We start from the raw sequence: 22,582 nt of genomic DNA, 5'->3' as shown, positions 1-22,582 counted from the left end.
TGAATAATTGCTTGGAAGGAGTAAGCCCTGGTTACTTCATGGAGATTCAAACTGACAAAATTTTACATGGTATAGAAACTGATCAAAGTAGCTAGCCAATAGCTCTGGTACATAATGTTTAAGCATTATCTCTTCTGCATTAAACATCAGAGGTAAAAGATAGTTCATTTTCCTTTTTACAATAATATGGTAGTGAGGCTAAGTAACTGAATAGTTGTCAACAATCAACTTAGACCTAAAAATCAAGAAGCATTACAATGCAGCTGTTACTTAAAACTACACATATCTAGTCTCATGTTCCTATTTCTAAAAAAAGAATCTGTCCAAGATCATAAAGAAAAAGGTTTGAAGTAAATAAGAGGTTAAAATTAACTTCCTCTTAATAATCTAAAGCTTGAGGTAACCCCCACTCCCTAGTAGATCAGGTAGTATTATGAAACATACAGAGATCTTGTATTTCACCTCTTCTGTATGAAAACATTATTAACTGACTCTTAAAAATTCTCTAGTTCTAACGGCCAAAGAATTTCTTCTCCTGAGAAGAGCTAATGTGTGATTCACTAAGGTGCCAAATCACAAGGATGGAACACTTTGCCATTACTCTGCCTCATTCCCATCAGTGGGAGACAAATCACATTTTGTCCTGATGAAAAGTATGATTTCAGAATGGGTCTATTTCAACATGGAGTGACCTTAACACAGAGGTGAAGGTGACTGGCCCATCACTGGGGGATTTGTGAGAGATCCAAGATACATCCTACCTAGGGATGGATCCCAAGGTTCCAGACCTTCAAACCAGTATAAAGCAACTCCTTAATCTTTCCATCAGGAGGGACTTGCCTGGACAAGATAAGATTTGAGTTGACTGGAAGCTCTTTTTGTTTATCTTTTTTTTTTTTTTTTAAAGATTTTATTTATTTATTTGAGAGAGAGAATGAGATAGAGAGCACAAGAGGGGGGAGGGTCAGAGAGAGAGGCAGACTCCCTGCTGAGCAGGGAGCCCGACGTGGGACTCGATCCCGGGACTCCAGGATCATGACCTGAGCCGAAGGCAGTCGCTTAACCAACTGAGCCACCCAGGCGCCCCTGTTTATCTTAATATGACTCTGTACTCATGGAACAAGTTTCATCAATATACAGGGGTGAAGTACATCAGAGAATTTTCAGCAGGGTAAAATTTTCACTATTCTATGGCAAACTTAAAAAGCTACTGGTTCTCCCAAGGAAGATATAGATCTGGTCTTTATGACAATAAGAACTAGAGGCAAAGGATTAAAAGTACTTGCTAATCGTTCAAGGAAAACATTATACATTATACATCTTCTATGTACAAGAGAGTTACTGGTAAAGTTTTGCTTAAGGATAAATCAAACAAAAGAGTTAGTGTTTGAAAGATAATGTTTAAATATTAACCACAAATATTTTACTCTTAAAAATTATTTCTATAGCTCCCTCTTGCCTTTTTCTTCTTTCCCCTTTGGGGAAAAAATTTTTAAAGCCTACACCAGAGATATAGCCATATTTCCTGGTTATATAATTATTATTTCAAAATACACATCTATATTCATTTGGTTTCTCTCTCAACTTTGCATTCCTTCATGTTTGGTGAAGTTACCCAGGACCCCAAAATTCTCATAAGCAAAATGATTCTTTCTTCCTTAAACAATTTTGTTTGTTGAGAATCTTGGCAATTAAATTTTGCCCTACTCAAAAGGTGTCTTGGCTTTTCTCCTCCAAATGAAAATACTATCCATAAATCCCTCATTTCTATATCATATATATTATGTAAATACTCTATAAATGAGTAAAAATATATACTTAGAGGGGCGCCTGGGTGGGTCAGTTAAGAGTCATCTGCCTTCGGCTCAGGTCATGATCCCAGAGTCCTGGGATCAGGCCCCACATTGGGCTCTCTGCTCAGTGGGGAGATTGTTTCTCCCTCTCCCTCTGCCTGCCACTCTGCCTACTCTTACCCTCCCTCTCTCTCTCTGTCAAATAAATAAATAAATAAATCTTTAACTCACACACACACACACACTTAGAAAGTCCTCAAGTGAAATAATTATTTTCACCCTACTAATATTAGACAAGAAATCAGTATTTATCCTTGGGGGAAAAAATTCTTGCCTTAATACAATGAACTTGAATTCTGACTACATTTTGTGTAAGAAGGATATTAGGTGATTTGATATCTGTGATCTTTTTTATACTCAACAAATCTGTTTTACTAGTGGTAAATTTAGGTCTAGAAAGTCTTTAAATAACAAGCCCAGGGCCATGCAATGAGTTAACGGCTGATGTGGGACAAATATTGAAGGTTGGTCATTCTTAATTCCACCTTATGATTCTAAATCTTAAACTTATGACGGCCTCATGATATTTTAAACCATCCATGGTCTGAGTCCTAGATCTAAGTATCAAATACATAACTATCACATGGAGCACCATGCTTAAAAAAGCAACAAATAATATGTAAGACACATTTAGGAAAAAGGGCAGAGGAGACTACCCTCAAAAACTATATTCATGGACTATTTGATAACATCAGGCTAGAAGAGCAAAGGGTGGTAGTAAATAAACGTCATGCTCTAAAACTGAATTTTGCAGATAGTTTTCAGCATGATTTTTCTATGTTTCACTTTTCACTGTCAGCTGTGAGCGTTTCCAAGTGTGAGATCGCCCAAGAGAGGAAGCAAAGCTGTCATTTGACATCTGGGAGCGTGGAGATTGGGCTGCAGTAAAAAGCAGTTTGGACTTCAATTTACACACATATTCACCTATAAATTCTCAAGTCTGAAAAGTATTCAACGAGAAATACCAATGTAAATTTCAAGCATTTATAAAGGCTCATAATGGAGTGGAAAATAAAGGTGAAGGACACACAGTGATAGGATACCATATCAACTTGTGAAGACCAGAATAAGCAACTGAAGTGATTATATTAGCATAATAACGAACATATAAACAATTTTACTCACTTGCCTTAGATTGCATTTTAAACTTTCAAATATAGTCTTTTGTATTTTATATGCTTACTATTATAGGTTCTGTTTTCTAGCTGCCTTTTTTATGATGAAGAGTCAAGACTGTTAAGAAAAAAAAAACTTTGACACTTTCTTCTTCCTTTATACTTAAAATGCTGTAACAAAAATTTAGTCTAGGGGCGCCTGGGTGGCTCAGTTGGTTAAGCAGCTGCCTTCAGCTCAGGTCATGATCCTGGAGTCCCAGGATCGAGTCCCGCATCGGGCTCCCTGCTCAGCAGGGAGTCTGCTTCTCCCTCTGACCCTCCCCCCTCTTGTGCTCTGTCTCTAAAATAAATAAATAAAATCTTTAAAAAAAAAAAAATTTAGTCTATGTTAGGATAGATTAACAGTTATGATGATATAGCACATAAAATCCTCTGTGTGTGTGTGTATGTGTACACAAATATAGAAATAAAATCAGAGTAACTACAAGGAAGTCCTCTAGAGAAGAATAATCAATTTACTCCAGTTTTTATTCTATAACCTCTCACAACGAAAAATAGGACAACCCGTCTAAAAGTCTCTTAATAGAAAGTATCTAAAGTTTCCTAATATGGAAACTAGACAGTGTTATGTTTATACTGTCACTTGCTATACAATCTATTCCCACTTTGGGATCTATTTCTTTGCTCTTTCTCTTCCTGAACTCTGTCCTGTGTTTCTCTGGTATGAAAGGAGCCCATTTACCATGAATGATGTTTATTTAAAATAAAACCTTTCTAGAGAATCATCTTAGATAATCTAAGGATACAAAGTAAACCTAAAAGGAATGGCTTCTACTTTGAAAACAGGGCTGGGTTTGATCAGGGAATTCGTATTCTCAAGACCCTCTTGATCGGCCTGCAGCTGCAGCCATTTATTTGCTGGCTTTTTCACAGATGTAGACAGAGAAAGCTCCATGGGTTTTGTCTTTTTGTTACTGGACTTGTTTTCTTTAATATAAAAAAGTGGCAACTTTTTAAGAAAGTTCTTCGCGTTGTTGTAGAAACTTGTGAACATCAAATATCCTTGGTAGTATACATTGTTGAAATGACTCTGACTTTTTAAAATCTGAGATCTCAAAGTTGGCAGAAACTATACTTCAATAACAGAAGGTGATCATTTGCATTTCAAAATTTATCTATCTTGCTTTTCCCCTCAATTAGACCAAAACATGTTGATTCACAGGTTTCTGTGTGTGTGTTGTTTCTTTTTTAAACTTATTTATAGAGCAGAATAATGGCCCCCCTGCTACTTTGGCATGTGCTCAAGTTTCTGTCCATGTAAATCGAATCTGTTACTGGAAATTTTTCTCAAAATATAAAGGCACATCACCCACAAGATGAAAAGATACACTGCTGATATTACAAAGTACAGGGCAGGTGGATTATGTTTTTAGGACAAATATGTGATAAGGATTCCCAGGAGGGAGGAGGGGTCGGGGTAGAGGTTGCATGCTGTTTAAACAGAAGTGGACCGTTCTCATCATAATCTTATGACAACTTTACTTTCTAACCAAACATCAGCTGCTTAACATGCTTTAGAGCTACTTGGACAATAATACTAAGGTTAGAGTTGGAAAACGGAAAGGCAGAGGGGATGTGGGAGAGAATGACGGCAACCCTGTAGTGTTTCTAAGGGCAGACCAAAAGAGAGTAAGTACTCTCTGTCCCCATGTCTGACTTTTAATCATTGAAATATTAGCATATTAGCATTGCTCCCACCATTTGAGAAGAGGAAAGCCTACTTACAGTTTTTATCAGTAGCACTGCTATTCACTTTTGAAAAAAACAGTAATTTACAATTTTTTGTCCCAATTCCCCTTGCATTATAAACGAGGGGCAGGAGAACACGGACTTAACTGAGTTCTGTAACTCTCTGGGTTTATGATCATCTACATTACACCACTAGCTTTACTTTGCAGTGAAGGCCATTCCTGGTTTTGTTTTTCCCCCATTGATAAAACATATTAATAGGCCCAAAGAATAGAAGAGACTTTCCACATTGTTCAATGCATGCCATAATGCTAGAACACTTTTGCAACTCACAAAGCTTGAAAGTACAATTCTGTCATGCAAATAATTAAAACAAAGCCCTTCTTCAGATGACAGCTTTTTTCAAATGTTAGAAGGGCAACCTGGAAGATGACAGCAAAAATCCATTAATGGTAGACTGCCACCTGCTGGTAAACTATGAGAACTGTGATTTCCAGGGAAAGGCTTAAAAAGGAAAATGTGGAAACTGATCTGGATTAAACTCAGTATTTCAGTACACAAAATTAAAAGTATATATTTGTTGATGAATGTAGTATAGCTTCCACATATATTTAAAATTCTCAGGATGTCAATCTGCTAGACTGCCAAAGTATGACGCTATAGTTTTCGATAAGAGAATGAAAATAAAAATAGGAAATAAGGAGTCAGTTACCAACATTAAACAATGTCTCATAAATATTTGGTTTTGATGTGAGGTTTACACTGCACTTCACTTCTGGATTTAAGAGGTTTCATTTCAAAGAACTCCCAGATTTAATTTTGATCCTAAAACCTCCAAATTCATTACAATTAATGTATGTTCTTATGTACATTGGTACCTCAAATGTTATTTATAAAATTAGAAAAGGGGGAGAGTATAAAAAAGAAGAACCAGATAACCATAATAAAGTGATTGCATTATGAAATTATTTTTGTTATCCCATTAACTAAATCATACTAATAAGGCTTCAAAAACAGCATTTCTTCTTGAGAGAAACAAAAAATGTAGGCATGCTCTATTGCCCCTAGGAAGAAACAAAATCAAACACCCCTAATTTGAGGGAAGGAAGTGGAAAGGAAAAGGTGTAACAGTAAGAAAAAAAAATCCACATCATTGTCTTCAGGAAACAGTTTTAGGACATTTGCTTCACAGGTTGAAAAACTTCGCTATTTCCCAATACAGAAATAATTCTTAACAATGAAGGTTGTAACTAAAAACAATATAGCTCTTTCAATCTTAATTATAATCATTTCCCATTATGCAGGGAAGCAATGTTAGCATCAATAATACACTGGTTAGCTAGGAGCATTAAATACTGTATTAATCAACAACTAAGCAGATCATGTCAACATAATCAGCTTGAACCTCCTTTGAAAGCCAGTGGGGTGACAAGTGAAGCAACTTTGACCATCCAAAGAGGCTGAAAGCTAGGCAAAAGGTGAACGAACTTTGGATTCAAATATAGCCCCATCTGCACTGACAGAGACACACTAACTCAAATCCAATTCAGATGCTTAAATGACCTGTAATTATCAGCAAAGGATCTAACACACCCCAGAAGTAAATCTCTAATTTTTAAAAAAACAAAGACAATACAGTAAGAGCAAGAGAAACCTGTTGTGTCAAATATTTGGCTAAACTGGCTACTTTAAGCCAAGATGAACATGCTTCCTAAAATGTCTCAGATATAGAAAGAACTCTGAAATCTGCTCTCCAATGCCAGCTTGGCTCATCACTGAAGTCACAATATAGCATTTTTTTTTTAATTCCTCATTTTATCCATTTTTATCCTTAGGAATTTTACCCCTTTTGTCGGCTCCCTCTCCTATCTTAATAAAACCATCCATTTAAAGAGGTTCGGGGTATTTAAAGGTCCTTCTAAACACTAAGAAGTTACGACATTTCTAAGACAGAATTCACTGTCAGTTCTAAAAGAAGTCCAAACCTGTTTAACAACACACACACACACACACACACACACACACACACACACACCCCTACCTCTATTGGGTAGATAAACCAATATACAATGATTTAATCCCCAAATTTTCTTTTTTGAAGGATTAAAGAGATACTCAAAGCCAACATATATGTGAACTGTGAGTGAAAAATACAACTTCTGTAAAGAAAAGAGAGCTGCTGAACTACTTTTTCAAGTGAACCATTTTAGGAGATTGCTCTAACCTGGGGCACAGTACATTCTCTCTATGGCATCGCTGTCACAGGAATCTTCAACCTCACTCCACCTGCTAAAATACGTTAGCTGAATGTGTCCTAAAAACAAAACGACAGGAGAAATCAAAACATTTTTCTCTTCCATTTTCTGCAGAAGTGAACTGTAATTACTCCTTTTGTAGCTAAAAACAGTATCATTAAGAATAATGGCATCATTAAGTACTAGAAGCTATTACTGGGGGTGAATTTGCCGCACTGATAATGAAGCTCTAGACAGGAAATGAAGATACTAATTACAAGATAAAACGCCTACTCAGTTAATTGGAAGCAACAGCGAATAAAAAGAAATGCATTTGCAAAAGTTCCTGACCTCTATCATTCAATAAGATGTTGTTTGGGTTCAAATCGCGGCACACAATTCCCTCTCTATGTAAAGCATCAAGGGCTACCACCATTTCAGCTGCCCATCTTTGAATGCAGCCCTCGGGGATGTAAAACCTGGAGTTTAGTGCTAATTTTTTATCAAGGTCCTCAAAAATCTGATGTATTTCCTTGTCTCCTTCTAGTGCTAATCCACTCTCTCCCTTAGTCTCTGGGTGTCTCTGAAATAAAGTCAGTTCCTCTTTAGGCAAATCCTCAGTTTGATCTGTAAACAGCAATACTTCTTCAGTTTTTAAAGTTTCTGTGTTTACATTATATTCATTAGCACCTGAGAGTGGGTCAGAAATATGGAATAAGCTTTCTTCTGTGCTGTTTGCAGTTACTGCCGACTCCCCCACTCCAAGTCCTTGGAACTTAGAATCTGAGCTGTGTAACAAAGACACGTCTCCTGAACTACTATGATCAGCAGCTGCTACAAATAACATCCCAAGATCCCCCTGTGCATTGTGTTTCTCTGCTATACTCTGGGATTTAGGTCTAGAGGGATCACTCAATTCCTCTGTGCCTTGTTCTTCACTTGATTGGCATTGTTCAGTACTAAGCCGAAGGCATAAAACATCGGGGGCTTCCAACAGTTTACTTTCAATTATGCCTATATTAGTCTGTGTAAACTTAGTAGGTCCCACTGCGGCACCATCTTTGGTTGGCTCCAGTTCACCAGGTAGATTTACAAGAAGATCAGGCCTTCCTTCATCAGTGCCAATGACATCATTGAAAGCAGCATCTTTAAAAGAAATGACTGGGACAGAGTCATCTGAGCCCCTGCTAATGGTGTCCTGAGCTATAAACTCTACCTTGCTTTCACTAGCATTGAAACTCCTGGAAGTGCCGTCTCCATCTGGAAGAGCGAAAAATGGTTTCAAAGGCTCTGACTTTAGACTATACAATTTTTCTCCAAAATCAAGGCCTAGCAGTTCACTAGTGCTATCCTTACTGTCTATCCTAAAGAATTCCATGGGGCTGTTTTTCGATCTACTAAGGGAATCTGACGTTCTTGGCGAACTAACTGCTTCTACATCATCGTCTCCAGCGAAGAACTGCAGCTCGTGAGCTATGTGCTGCTGGGTGCTGGGGCTGTGCCTGTCGGCGGCAAGGTGCGCTGGGAAGTTTCCAATGACTCTGGTATCAACACCACTCCCTCCAATCTTCAGGAAAGGCTCCTCATTCAATGACCCTGGTTCAATCTTTTCTTGCCCATATTCATTGCATAATGTCAAATAACTAGTAGTACATTCTTCTTCTGAACTTGAGCCAGAATCTGGCCATTTGGGAGAGCTATCTTGGCCTTCTTCGTCTTGGTTACTATCATCTTGAGAGGTTGGAGTAAGACTAGTCTTCAAAGGCAGGACTTTAAGCATGGCTCCACCATCACTTCCTCTGGATTCAAAGCTGCTGCTGTCCTGAGGACTAGAAGTTGGCTGTTGCAGGTGAACTTTAGTAAGTGTGGATTTTTTCACTTCCCTGATGTCAAAGCTTTCTTCAGGGCTTCTGTTTAGAAACTTACTGATATATGACCAGAGTTTGCCACCTGTGAACAAGTATAACCAAAAAAATGTTTAAGATCCCCAAAATAATGGTTACTTATTGAAGCCCTTAGAAAAACAAAGAGTATTCTAATAATCAACCAAAAGCAAGTCAATGATACCCATTAATATCAAGTATGCTATAAAACAAGCATTTTAATTACATGTTTTCTTGTTATTGCTGACTACTGAGTATAGTTTTAAACATATCTCCTGATACCAATTATCTTTTAAATGACAACCTACTTCTCCCTTTGAAATTAGTTTAACAAATACTAATATGAAATCCCACAGCTGGAACATTGCTTTAAATATGATTTAGCGGGCGCCTGGGTGGCTCAGTTGGTTAAGCAACTGCCTTCAGCTCAGGTCATGATCCTGGAGTCCCGGGATCGAGTCCCGCATCGGGCTCCCTGCTCAGCGAGGAGCCTGCTTCTCCCTCTGACCCTCCCCCCTCTCATGTATTCTCTCTCATTCTCGCTCTCTCAAATAAATAAATAAATCTTTAAAAAAAAATAAAATAAGGGGCGCCTGGGTGGCTCAGTCGTTAAGCGTCTGCCTTCGGCTCAGGTCATGGTCCCAGGGTCCTGGGATCGAGACCCACATCGGGCTCCCTGCTCAGCGGGAAGCCTGCTTCTCCCTCTCCCACTCCCCCTGCTTGTGTTCCTGCTCTCGCTCTCTCTCTGTCAAATAAATAAATAAAATCTTTAAAAAATAATAAAAAAATAAAAAAATAAAAATAAAATAAATAAAATAAAATAAATATGATTTAGCTGTTGAAACATCTGATTATGTTCTGAGCTGTTCATGTAATAATTTTTTGAAGCATGGTCCCTTGGCCAAGTGGAAATACATAAATAAGTGCTGCTTAAAACTGTATATACTATAGGGAGCAAAAACTAACAATATTATTCCATTTTGGAAATGCCCAGTCCGGGGCGCCTGGGTGGCTCATCGTTAAGCGTCTGCCTTCAGCTCAGGTCATGATCCCAGGGTCCTGGGATCGAGCCCCGCATTGGGCTCCCTGCTCCGCGGGAAGCCTGCTTCTCCCTCTCCCACTCCCGCTGCTTGTGTTCCCTCTCTCACTGTGTCTCTCTGTCAAATAAATAAAATCTTAAAAAAAAAGAAAGAAAGAAAGAAAATGCCCAGTCCAAGACTAGAGGGGAGATATGGCATCTGGTATATAATTATGCCATTGTAAATGACATACTAATAACATTTTTCCCATTCCCCCCATATACATCATATATGGTATAATAAGACCTAGTAAAGCAATTGAGGAAAATTAATTGGGCAGCCATTAATGAGGCTGGCTATTGTAATTCCAGTTTTGTATTCTGATATATACGAGAAACCTACAGAAAAGTAAAATCATAATAATCAATTTCAAAGAAATCAAAGGAATCTGATGTTTTACCAGCAATACTTGTTAGTTATTTCACCTTGTTTTTCTTTTGTGTTATTTTAACCATTAAGAACTCAACCTGTTTTGCTCACTAGAATCTTTCAACAAATACCTGTTTAAGTATCAAAAACCTACCAAAGCTTTACTGTATTACAAGAAGTTAAATCTGATCTAAAAATCTTACAAACAATAATTGCAGATGCATCCTCTGTGAATATATAACTGTAGCTTCCAAAAATGGGAAATAATGTGTTAAAAATGAATCCCTCTATTAACATGGAGAAGGCAATTTTTTTTCCAGCACATTTTTAATGTCTTTATTAAGCATCCTATACCAAGGGTAACAATCTTAAGAGAAATCATCTCCAACAGTCAATTATATGTATAAAAAGGTCAGTGGAAGCACCCAAAAAAATCTTTTTGTACTTGGCATTTCACTTCATTTAGAGGAACTCAGTAAATACATAAAGCCCCCCGCCCCGAGTACTGTGCCCACTACAAAGTAAATGTATAATAAAGGGTAGCTGTCATAATATTAATCCTAAGATACTCAGACATCGCCTCTCCCTGTGACCCAGTTAACAGTTTTCTCCCATTTTGATAATAATTAGTAGTACTGGACATTATGGTGTTTAACTTTTCCCCTCTCATTTTTCTTAGCTAACTTTCTGTCCTCGTTAGATTATACTTAGCATTTCATATTCCCCCACATTCAAATAGAATTTAAGGTTCATATATAGCTTTGAAACTCACAAAAGAAGCTACGCGTTGATTCCATCTTTTGTTCGTCATTTGACAGCAATAGCCACACTCCTCTGATCACAAATACGTCTGTTGTGGCACACTAACAATAAAGCCTGAACCTGGAGCTGGGTTCTTGTACACAATCCACCTGAAACAACGTGTGTCGTGTCCATTCTCCTAGGTGGGGACTACTGTGAAGACAGGACCGTCACTTCCATCTTTCTATCTACTGCCTAAACAGTGTGCAGGACACAACAGACAGTCAGTGCTGCTTTAACTCAGTGATAACTCATCAAAATGAGAGATGTGCCAACACAAAGTAGACAGTCTTTGCAGTTGCAAAGTTCTAGTAACAGCAAGAAACGGTACCCAGTAAAGTTCTAAGAAAAGTTTCATTCGTTCTTAGGCCAATTTCACCTGGATGAAGTGCTGAAATAGAAAATTCAATGTGCTTCGATTCTTTCTCCACCCACCCCGCCCCCCCAGATCACTTCCTCTTTCTGACCTCCAAGCCACTCTGGCAAAAAAGCTTTGGACCAAGCTTAGATTATTTTTTCTCCCTTGTTCTTTTGGGCAAGTTTCCAAGTCCTGTAAGATATGTCCATAATGCTTCATGGAGTCTTCCTCTTCTACTGATTCCTTTGGCCAGTCTGCTTCTTGGAATAACTTCACAGCTCCAACTAGATCCCTGCTTTAACTGCTTTCTGTATCATTCTATCACACTAATTGCTGCCCAATTAATCTTCCATTTTAGCACAGATCTTACATTATTTCTCCATTCAAGAACCCAAATCCCCTCCATCTACTTAATGATGTATGTACCAACTCCACAGAGGCTTGAACCCCTCAGTAAATATAATGTGTCAAGCTATGATTTGGTCCTCCCCTTCAACTCACCAAATAATCCATCTGAATTGGATTTCTCCAAATATAACCCATCCTGGGCTTTTGCTCAAACTATACCTACCACTTCAAGAATTTTTTTTTTTCTTACTAGTTTCTCCAATATCTACTTGTCAAAATCCTAACCATTCTTGACAGTCCCTCAGAATTTGTTTTCTTTTACCAATTTTTTGGCATCCCCTCAGTGGATTCAGATTCTCTGAATCTTTTATATCACTTAGTCTCTCTTACAACATTTAAGACATTCTGTTTCATATTAATATTACTTTTATACGCCCATACTTTTACCATCTCCTTTACCAGACTGCAGGGTCTTCATAACTACAAGGAAAGGATTCTGCCTAGCATGTAAAATAGTATGTATTAAATAAATATTTATTAAATCAGGTTATAAAAAGACATCTTTCCAAGTATTTTGAAAATCTTTTAAGAATAAGGGTCAGGGAGTCTGCTTCTCCCTCTGATCCTCCATCTCATGCTCTCTCTCTCTGTGTCATTCTCTCTCTCAAAATAAATAAATAAAATCTTTAAAAAAAAAAAAAAGAATATGGGTCTATAAATATTAATAGTATCATTATTTTGGGTCATGCTTTCTTCCTGCTTTAAAACAAATACATGGTTTCATATGGTTTCAAAAAAGTTAAATACAGAAAAGAACAGAAGAGAAAAATTCAAATACAAATCACCTATAAACAGTATTAACTACAGGCGCCTGGGTGGCTCAGTTGGTTAAGTGTTCAACTCTTGATTTTGGCTCAGGTCATGATCTCACGGATCATGGGATCCAGCCCCACATTGGGCTCCATGCTCAGCGGGAAGTCTGCTTAGGATTCTCTCCCCTCTGCCCTACCCAACATTCGTGCATGTGCACTCACACCCTCTCTCCCCCTCTCTCTCAAATAAATGGATAAATCTTTTTTAAAAGCACTATTAACTATTTGTACATTTATTTTCAGACGTTTTATCTGTGACTAACATCACATCATAAACATTTTCTAATTTTCAGGAGACTATGAACTTCGATGGCTATATAGCATATCCATGTGATGGATATTATGAGGTATTTAAGTGTTCATCTATTGTTGGATATTTACATTGTTTCCAATCTTTTACTATTAAAATAATATGTACTTTTTACATGGAAGTACTTGACATCCCTGATAATTTCATCAGGACAGAATCCCAGAAATGAAAAGACTGGATCAAAAAGCATGAATATGTTTAATGCTTCTGATACATGTTGTGAAACTGCTTTACAGAAAGGCTGTACCAGAATCCACTCCTATAAGCAATGTGTATTAATGCCACCTTCATAGCAACTTGCCTTTATTGGATGTTAGCAAGCTGACCAATTTGATTAGTCAAATATGGCATCTCCCTTAATTTCCATTCTTCTCATTATTACATAGAATTTTTAAATGTGATGATTGGCACTTTCTTTATGACATTTGTTCCTAACCTAAACAAGTACCCTAAAGTGAGTTGTAAAAAAACTGCATTTTTCTGGGCGCCTGGGTGGCTCAGTCCTTAAGCGTCTGCCTTCGGCTCAGGTCGTGATCCCAGGGTCCTGGGATCGAGCCCCACATCGGGCTCCCTGCTCATCAGAAAGCCTGCTTCTGGGCGCCTGGGTGGCTCAGTCGGTTAAGTGACTGCCTTCGGCTCAGGTCATGATCCTGGAGTCCCTGGATTGAGTCCCGCATCGGGCTCCCTGCTCAGCAGGGAGTCTGCTTCTCCCTCTGACCCTCCCCCCTCTCATGTGCTCTCTCTCTCTCATTCTCTCTCTGTCAAATAATAAATAAAATCTTTGAAAAAAATAAATAAATAAAACCTGCTTCTCCCTCTCCCACTCCCCTTGCTAGTGTTCCCTCTCTCGCTGTGTCTCTCTCTGTCAAATAAATAAATAAAATCTTAAAAAAAAAAAAAAACTGCATTTTTCAAGAGAGAATGAATCCGTTTTAGCCCCTTTCCATTCTTTGCTGGGTGCCCAGTTAAATTTAATGTTTGATATGGAACTATGGAAACAAAATTTTGGTCCTAGCCCATACTTTCTTCCAATTACAAAATCATGAAAATCACAAAACTTATAAGAACACATTATTTCCTTTGAAATTTCTCACCCACAAAAGTTGAGCGTGTTTTACTTTCTACTGAATTAAGATCAGGCCTAACAGATAAACTTACACAAATGTCAACATCATTATTGTAACATTAAAAATATTATCCTTGGGGCGCCTGGGTGGCTCAGTCGGTTAAGCGGCTGCTTTCAGCTCAGGTCATGATCCTGGGATCCTGGGACCGAGCCCCATGTCCGGCTCCCAGCCTGCTTCTCCCTCTCCCTGCCACTCTGTCTACTTGTGCTCTCTATCTCTCTGTCAAATAAATAAATAAAATCTTAAAAAAAAAAAAAGTTATCCTTTAAAAAACCCTGTTATTGCTAAATCTCAAAATATAAGTAGAAAATACCTAACATAAAAAAAAAAGAAAATACCTAACATACTTACAATTTTGAACACTTTAGAAATACAAATGACACCTTTGTAAGCCTCACTGAAGCATATAAAACTTGGAGATATTAGCCATTTTAAGCTATGAAATTAGCAGTTAATAAAGTTTAGTAAAAACTCTTTGTCTCTCATTAAATTTTAATTTATTGGTTTTCTGAAAGATTGCAAAGAATATTTGTTAAATTTGCTTGCCCAGAATTAGGACTTGACTTTAATATGTACGATAAAATACTGCTGGAACAATGATCAAAATCATTTTTTGAACCACCAATTCTAAATTCTACGTGAAGAAATTCATGCTATAAATAGTTCTCAAAAAAAGAAAACAAAAATACACAAAGATATACAGGAAAGGGTACTAGAAACAATTTAAACACCAATTAATAAGGGAGTAGTTAAATAAATTATAATATCGGTACAACCAAATATTCTTTATTCAAAACCACAACAGCAACATTTGCAAATACTTACACAATGTTTACCAGGCACTAAGTGTTTTACATATATCAACTACTTAATCCTCACATCAACTGTATAAGGTAGATAATTATCATCCCTATTTTATAGATAAGGAAATGGAAGAACAAAAACACTAGATACCTTGCCCCAGGTCACACAAACTAACGTAGTCTGGCTCTAGAATCCTTGTTTTTAATCACTACACTGGTCTCTCTTAATGCAGACCTGTATGTACTGACAAGGAAAGTTGTCCAAGGTATATTGTTAAGATGGGGGAAGAAAACAAGCCATAGAACAATATGTAAGATCCATTTTATTTAACCAGACAGGTAGGGAGTATATGTTTATACACATTGGAAAATTTCCCCTATTTCTAGAGAGCAGAACTGGGTATTAAAGTGACTAGGAAGGGAGAGTTTTATTTTTACTTTATATAGTTCAAATGTATTGCCTTATATATTTCATAATTTAAAAAAACTAGTTAATAAAAAGAGAATCATTTCACCCCTTGGGTCCCCAAGTAACTTGGGACAAAACTCTTTCCCATCCCCTACCTATCCGGTGTACCCACACCTGCAGGCATTCCTTCTAACCTAGGCATTTCACCTTTTCTCTGACCTGCTCAGTATTCAGCAGTTATACACTGAACATCTTCTATGTACCAAGTATTCTGCTAAATGCTGGGATACAGATGATGAAAATGACATAATCCCTAATCTTAGGAACTTAAAGTTTTAATAACACAAGTGGCCTGGACTGAATACAATTGTTTTCTCACCTTTTCTTCTCCAGAGTTAAAATAAGGGATTCATTTATAGGAACAATAAACATTTTCAATCTCTCTCCTAAAATCCTGTCTGGTATATCCAACTGCCTACTGAACACCACCTGGACATTTCAGAAGCATCTCAAACTCACAAGTCCAAAACTGAATCCCTGATTTTCTTCCTCTAAATCCACGCCTCCCACAGCTTTCCCCATCTTAGTAAATGAGAACTCCATTCTTTCAGTTCTGTGAGCCAAAAACCTTGCAGGCGTGTAAAGCAGAATTATGTCAGTTCTATCTTCAAAATAGATTCAGAATCGAATGACCATTTCTCACCGCCTCTACCACTAACGCTTTGTGCAAACCACAATTATTTTCACCTGGATTGCTGCAAAAACTTCCAACTGGTCTCCTGCTTTTGCCTTTGCCCTCCTAGACTACATTTTCCACAAAGCAGCCAGAGTGATCCCTATCTTGTCACTCCTCTGCTCAATATCCCTCAATCACTTCCTATCTACTCAGAGTAAAAATCAAGTTCTTGGGGCACCTGAGTGGTTCAGTCGGTTAAGGGTCTGACTCTTGATTTCGGTCACGATCTCAGGGTTGTGAGATCAAGCCCCTCACTGAGCTCCACACTGGGCATGGAGCCCACTTGAGATTCTCTCTCTCTCCCTCTGCCCCCTAACCCTGCATGTGCTCTCAAAAAAAATAATAATAATAAAATAAAATCAAGTTCCTAAAGTGGCCTATTAAGACCACAGAGGATCTTCCCACCTGCCTCCCCACCTCCAAGTTCTTCCCATTCTGCTCCAGCCACAGTAACCTTGCTGTTTCTTATACCCCAAGTATACTCTTGGCTTCAAGCCTATTTGTTCTCTCTTAATGAGATACTCTTCCCTCACATAGCCACAATGCTCCCCCTCTCACTTCCTTCAGGTCACTGGCCCAACGTCCCTTTCTTAATGAGGTGACCACTCTAGTTAAATTAGTAACCCCCACCTCACCCTTCTGGCATCCCCTTTACCCGTCTTTTATTTAACTTTTCGCCATACAATTTATCTCCATCCAACACATATTTACTTATGTATTTGCTTATTGTCTGTTCTGCCTCTCAATGTAAGCTCCATGTGGACAAAGTCTTCATCAGTTTTGTTCACTGCCATGTTAGAACCAAGCCTGTATCCCAGTAAGCACCAATATATTTCTGACTAAATGAATTAAAAATTGAAAGAAAATGAGTCCAAGAGACTTACGTGAATCTTGAATAGTCCTATAAGCAGAAGGAAGCTAAAGCCACAGATCATAAGTATTCAAGCATTCATGTTAGAGAAAACAATTGTTCAACACTTATTTTTCAGGAATAGCTATTTACACATATAAAAGTAATGTGTGTATGATATATGCACAACTTCTAATTCACAGAGGTAACAAATACCACTAATATGTAAAAGATAGCATACTGCCCATCATACAGTTCACCTGACTGCTCAAGCTAAAGCCAAAAAATTCACCTAAATTCTTCTCTCCCTAACCCAGAATCTATCACAGGTTCCACTGAGTCTACCCTCAAAGCACAGCGGCTAGAAGACCAGAAAGCCATGCCATCATCACCTCTTGTCTAGACTATTCGCTGCTTGTTTACTCTTCCTTGCCTGTTGATAATCCATTCCCTATACAACAGCCAGAGTGATCTTTTTAAAACGTAAATCAGCTCTTGCCCCTGCTTTAGATATCCACTGGTTTCCCAATGCACTTGAATAAAAGCCAAAGTCCTTTCCCTGCAGTACAAGACTCCTGCCTACTTCCCCAAGAGCCTCATATACCACGACTGCCCTCGCCTACTACACTCCAACCAAATGGTCTCCTTTCTTGTTCATCAGATACTGTTTTGCCTTTGATTTCTTACACTGATCCCTGTACCTAGAATGCGCTTCCCAATTACATCCAAATGGTTATTTCTTTTGTCATTTAAAACTCCTCTTAAATGTCACCTTTTTGGAGCAGGCTCCCTTGACTACCTCATCTAAAGTAGTCCCCCAGTCGTTCTTTTTTAAAGATCGCTGTGTTAGAAACCAGTGCGGTCCCTATTATTAGTCCATATTATCGTGCTTTTTGGTTTTCTGTTTGACTCGTCACAAGAATGTAAGTTTCAAAGGGGCAAGCTCTCTTCCTGTCTTGTTCACCAAAGAGAGAGTCTAGTACACAATACATGCTCAATAAATTTGCAGAACATTAAATGAACCTAGAGTCCCTGTTTGCACTATAATTTAATATCTTTGTGTTATAAAAATCTGCTTATAATCAAACAGTAGACACCTGAAATCAACAGTCAAAAAGAGATCCTCCCCCACCAAGTTTAAATCATCCAGGACAAATTCAATATCATGTAGCCATTCAAAGTCAGCTGTGGCCAACAATAAAGGAAAAAAGAGTTTGGTAAAGATCATCTAAATCTAGACATACGGCTTTCAAAGAGATTATAAAGATTTTCTCAGTATTAAAGTAAAATTAGTTGAAATATCAGCTTTAAGGAGTATAAGAGAAAGTGAGCAGATGGCAGAAGAAAAACTGAAGTGTGTTCTAGAGAAGGAAGAGAAAGAGCAGGAAGAAGCTGCGAATAGCAGAGGCAAACTAGAACCGAAAATTTGCCACAGATAATCTCCAACATGAATAATCCACACTGGGTAATAGAATATTGACTATAATTACATTCATCCTACTGACCTTGTTCTAAATTATTATGGATTATTACTACGCAAGTTATTTTGTTCCACACCAGAGGTGGCTGTATTTCGCTATCAGATGACATGACCTCTAATTCAATAATGTCTGTAATGCACTGGTATCCTCAGATAAAAGCTGTCTATAATGTCTGAACAAAGGTGAATTAGTTATCCGATTCACACACGCAATTAACTCTCTTAATACCTGAGAGACCATGGAGCCCCTTCTGAATTTCCTATTAAATACTACATATGGAGGTCTTCCCTCCATCTGTAGTTATCTTGTGCTGTACTTCATAATAAACAATATTAATAGTTTATTGCCCCCGTCAAAAATCTTGCATTAGTTATCATAAAAGACCTCATTCCACAAAGCAATGACTCATTTTCCTGGGAAAATGCATTAAATTCAAATGTCAAGCCTATTAGTAAAACACAACAGTTCTTTATTCTCAGTAATGTAAAAATAAAAATAACACCTTCATGAAACATGGAAAACAATTTAAATTTTTTTTTTTACTATTTTAAAAACACCTCTTCAGGCCAAAAGGTAGTTATTTATTATGTGGATTTATATTTATATGCTGTATTCAGTCATTCTAAATAAAAGACTATTTATTTAAATTCAGGTGTTAAAGGGCGAAAACAAATCAAAACATAGTATTTTTTTGCCACCTGTTCCCACTACCATGAGCTGAAATTTCATAAATAGTCTGAAGGCAGAGCACCAGGCCTCTGCTTTGTACCCATATGTGATGCCAATGGCTGTATTCGTAAAAACCCGGATCAGAATAACTAGGTAATGTCAGATGTTGAGCAAATACCCATGCATTCTAAAAAAGGAGGTAATTAATTAATTCTTCAGGGGATGCTTTTTACTTTCGTCATCTAACACTAATGTATCCTTTTAGCAGAGAATAGAGAACAAAATAAAATGCCTAAGACCAAACCTAGCTCTTTTAGCACACATTCACCTTAATGTGCTCATCATCACAGTAACTCAATTCGAGGAGAAAGTAAGTAGTTATGTATATCTAAGAATGTTACTGTAGTTCAAATGAAATCTGCTGTTCACCTGGGTGTTCATTTTCCCTCACAACTCAGAGAGTGGAGGAATGAGGAAAACAGTTTCTTACATGTGTTTCGTATGTTTTATCTGCCCACGCGATGCCGGACGTAAAAAGGGCATTATAGACACTGAAAAGCTAAGCAGATGACATTCTTTGCTCTGTAAACAATTTAAACCACAAACTAACCTTCTGCGTGCTGCAGCACAAGAAATACGGACTCCTCAGAAATGATGTACTTGTGCAGACACACCATGTTGGGCACACAGCGGGGGATGATGGTCTTTCTGTTCCTGCTGTATTCACTGCTTTTCCTTAGACCCTGACAGAGAACAAAAAGGTCAGTTGTACCCTCAGTTGCCTTTGGAGCCTGCTGTGCTCTGTGTTTATCAACCAAACTAATCTATCCGAGTTACTCTGGGCTTCAGAGAAACCACTCATCTGCTGCTCTATGCCCCTCAGTCCCTGGAGGCTCTGCTGATGGCATCTGGCGTGAATCCAGAGAACGGAAGATGCCACAAAGCTGCCATTAAAATCAATTACGTGGGTCAGTGTTTTTATTAGAGATGCTCTCAAACTAAGTCATCAGGATGACACGCAGTTATTTCTCTATGACCTTTTCTTAAGTTTTATTTTACATATATATATATATCTTTACAGCAGTAGACACTGTGAGACCATTCAAATTTCTGAGACACAAAAGGTATTCCTAGATTAAACAGGAGATTTGAAAAATTTATGCCAAAAAAGTATAAAGACTACTTTAAGTCTTCTCCAAAGAAACAAGGTATCTGTAGTGTCTGGTGTCAAAGCCCTATTGAAAAATCCGGAGAAATGCCAGTGATAAAGTATATGCAGAAAGAAATTCATTTCAGTTATATGTCAATGTGACCTATTGCCATGCTGTAAATAAAAGAAAAAATATCTGGGGCGCCTGGGTGGCTCAGTTGGTTAGGCGACTGCCTTCAGCTCAGGTCATGATCCTGGAGTCCTGGGATCGAGTCCCGCATCGGGCTCCCTGCTCGGCAGGGAGTCTGCTTCTCCCTCTGACCCTCCTCCCTCTCATGCTCTCTGTCTCTCATTCTCTCTGTCTCAAATAAATAAATAAAATCTTTAAAAAAAAAAAAAGAAAGAAAAAATATCTGAAAAAGAAATATAAAATTAATCTGAAATTGGGTGCCTGGGTGGCTCAGTTGGTTAAGCGACTGCCTTCGGCCCAGGTCATGATCCTGGAGTCCCGGGATCGAGTCCCGCATCGGGCTCCCTGCTTGGCAGGGAGTCTGCTTCTCCCTCTGACCCTCCTCCCTCTCATGTTCTCTGTCTCTCATTCTCTCTCTCTCAAATAAATAAATAAAATCTTAAAAAAAAAAAATTAATCTGAAATTAATTATTTCTAGATGCTATGGAAATTATTAAATTAGGATATTTTAGAATATGTACTGTCACAATCCATTTCAATTTTGAAATTACAAAATCGAGGGGTTTTTCTTTCCTTGTTCATTTAGTTAGAAATTGAGTTATATAAAGAAACAGAATTGAATTTAGATTAAAAAAAAAAAAAAAGAAAGAAAGAAAAAAAAATAGGACCAGGGATGTAGATAACACTTTCCCAAATACCTGAAACAGAGACTTAAAGGCAAAATTTCAGCTCTTTAGGGCTATAATCATAATCAAAGGTACAATTGTGTGCAATCTTCACAAATTATACAAAATGTATTAGAGATGTGTTTAAGGTACACACTATATATTTAAATAGCAGGAAATGAGTCTTCAACTTACCCAAACTATCACCTCCATACTCTATAACCTAAAACTCTTTTTAAATGTATGCTATAACGTATTTATAAACTATGATAAAGAACAGAAAGTAAAATATAGATCATCACAAACATAACAGAACATCCAAACACCCAGAAAACGTACTAAGTATTTTTTTCTTTCAGAAACATAATTTGAAAATAAATGCCTAAAAAATTCATTAAACATACAAATTCTACTTACTTTTAAAATAAATGTCTGTTCTGTCCTTGTGTCCATTACAAGTAAAACCTACATAAAAGACATGAGTAATAATTTATTCACAGTACAATGAAACATTGACTTGTAAGTTTTTGAAACTATACCTTAACGGTTTGTGGGTAAATGCTGAAACTCACTCCACCAAAATTGTTAATTTCTGAATAGGTTTTTGTTTTTTAAGCCACCAAATCACAGGATTAAAACAGTCTTATCTAAAGTAGGTTTTATTATAGTTTCCTTTTCTAAAAATTCCATATTTTAGAAACATTTCTATGTTCTCCTAGATTTGTTTTAAAATATATTGCTTAGGGGGCACCTGGCTGGCTCAGTCAGTTAAGCATCTGCCTTTGGCTCAGGTCATGATCTCAAGATCCTGGGATCGAGCCTCACGTCAGCTCCCTGCTCAGTAGAGAGTCTGCTTCTCCCTCTCCCTCTGTCTCTCCCCACCCCCACCCCCCGGCTTGTGCTCTCTCTAATAAATAAATAAAATCTTTTAAAAAAATAAAATATATTGCTTAAAAGGAAAATTATTTTACACAAAGAATTTTTCCTCGTGGAACATATATTGTTTAGAAGAAGTAAAAAAAAAAAAATTTACAGGCATTGCTAAAGTCTCAATTTTCTTCTTAAAATCCCTTACGGAGCAACGTGGTATAATGTGATCTCAATAACTCAGGCTCCAACTTAAGACCCCCTTTTGGTACTCCTTCTCCATCCAAGACTCATCCTAGCTCCTCTTTTTCCATCAGCAAATCCTGTCAGCTCTATGTTCAAAATGTATCCAAAGTGTAAACTCACTTGCACAACTATTACCCTGATCCAAAGATTTACCTGGATTATAACAATGGCCTCCCAACAGATTTCTCTGCTTCCTGATTTGCTGCCCTATGGTCTATTCTCTAAATAGCAGTCAGTGTTTTCTGTAAAAAACATAAGTTACATCATATCACTCCTCTCACTTAGAAAAACAGCCTAAGTCCAAAAAACTACCTCAAGACCATGCATGATCTCACACATCGCCCCCTCAGACTACCTCCTCCCCTAACCCATCTTGATGGATGGAAGGAATGACTAGAGATAGAGAATTATTCTACCA

General features: G+C 37.6%; 1 protein-coding gene across 7 annotated transcripts in view; it reads right to left on the bottom strand.

The window, feature by feature from the left end:
- RPS6KC1 (ribosomal protein S6 kinase C1) overlaps positions 1 to 22,582 on the bottom strand; it is a 198,296-nt gene that overhangs the window by 23,065 nt on the left and 152,649 nt on the right. For all 7 annotated transcript variants that reach the window (XM_035010534.1, XM_035010535.1, XM_035010538.1 and 4 more), the window contains 4 exons: positions 21,469 to 21,516; positions 19,657 to 19,789; positions 7,303 to 8,901; positions 6,942 to 7,031 (listed from right to left, as the gene is read on the bottom strand). In XM_035010534.1, coding sequence (XP_034866425.1) covers positions 6,942 to 7,031; positions 7,303 to 8,901; positions 19,657 to 19,789; positions 21,469 to 21,516 — 1,870 coding nt within the window. The remainder of the gene's footprint in view (positions 1 to 6,941; positions 7,032 to 7,302; positions 8,902 to 19,656; positions 19,790 to 21,468; positions 21,517 to 22,582) is intronic.

Source organism: Mirounga leonina, unplaced genomic scaffold (genome assembly GCF_011800145.1).
Source record: "Mirounga leonina isolate KUSES-001 unplaced genomic scaffold, KU_Mleo_1.0 Mir_154, whole genome shotgun sequence".
NCBI lineage: Eukaryota > Metazoa > Chordata > Mammalia > Carnivora > Phocidae > Mirounga > Mirounga leonina.
This window is presented reverse-complemented; position numbering and strand designations above follow the sequence as displayed.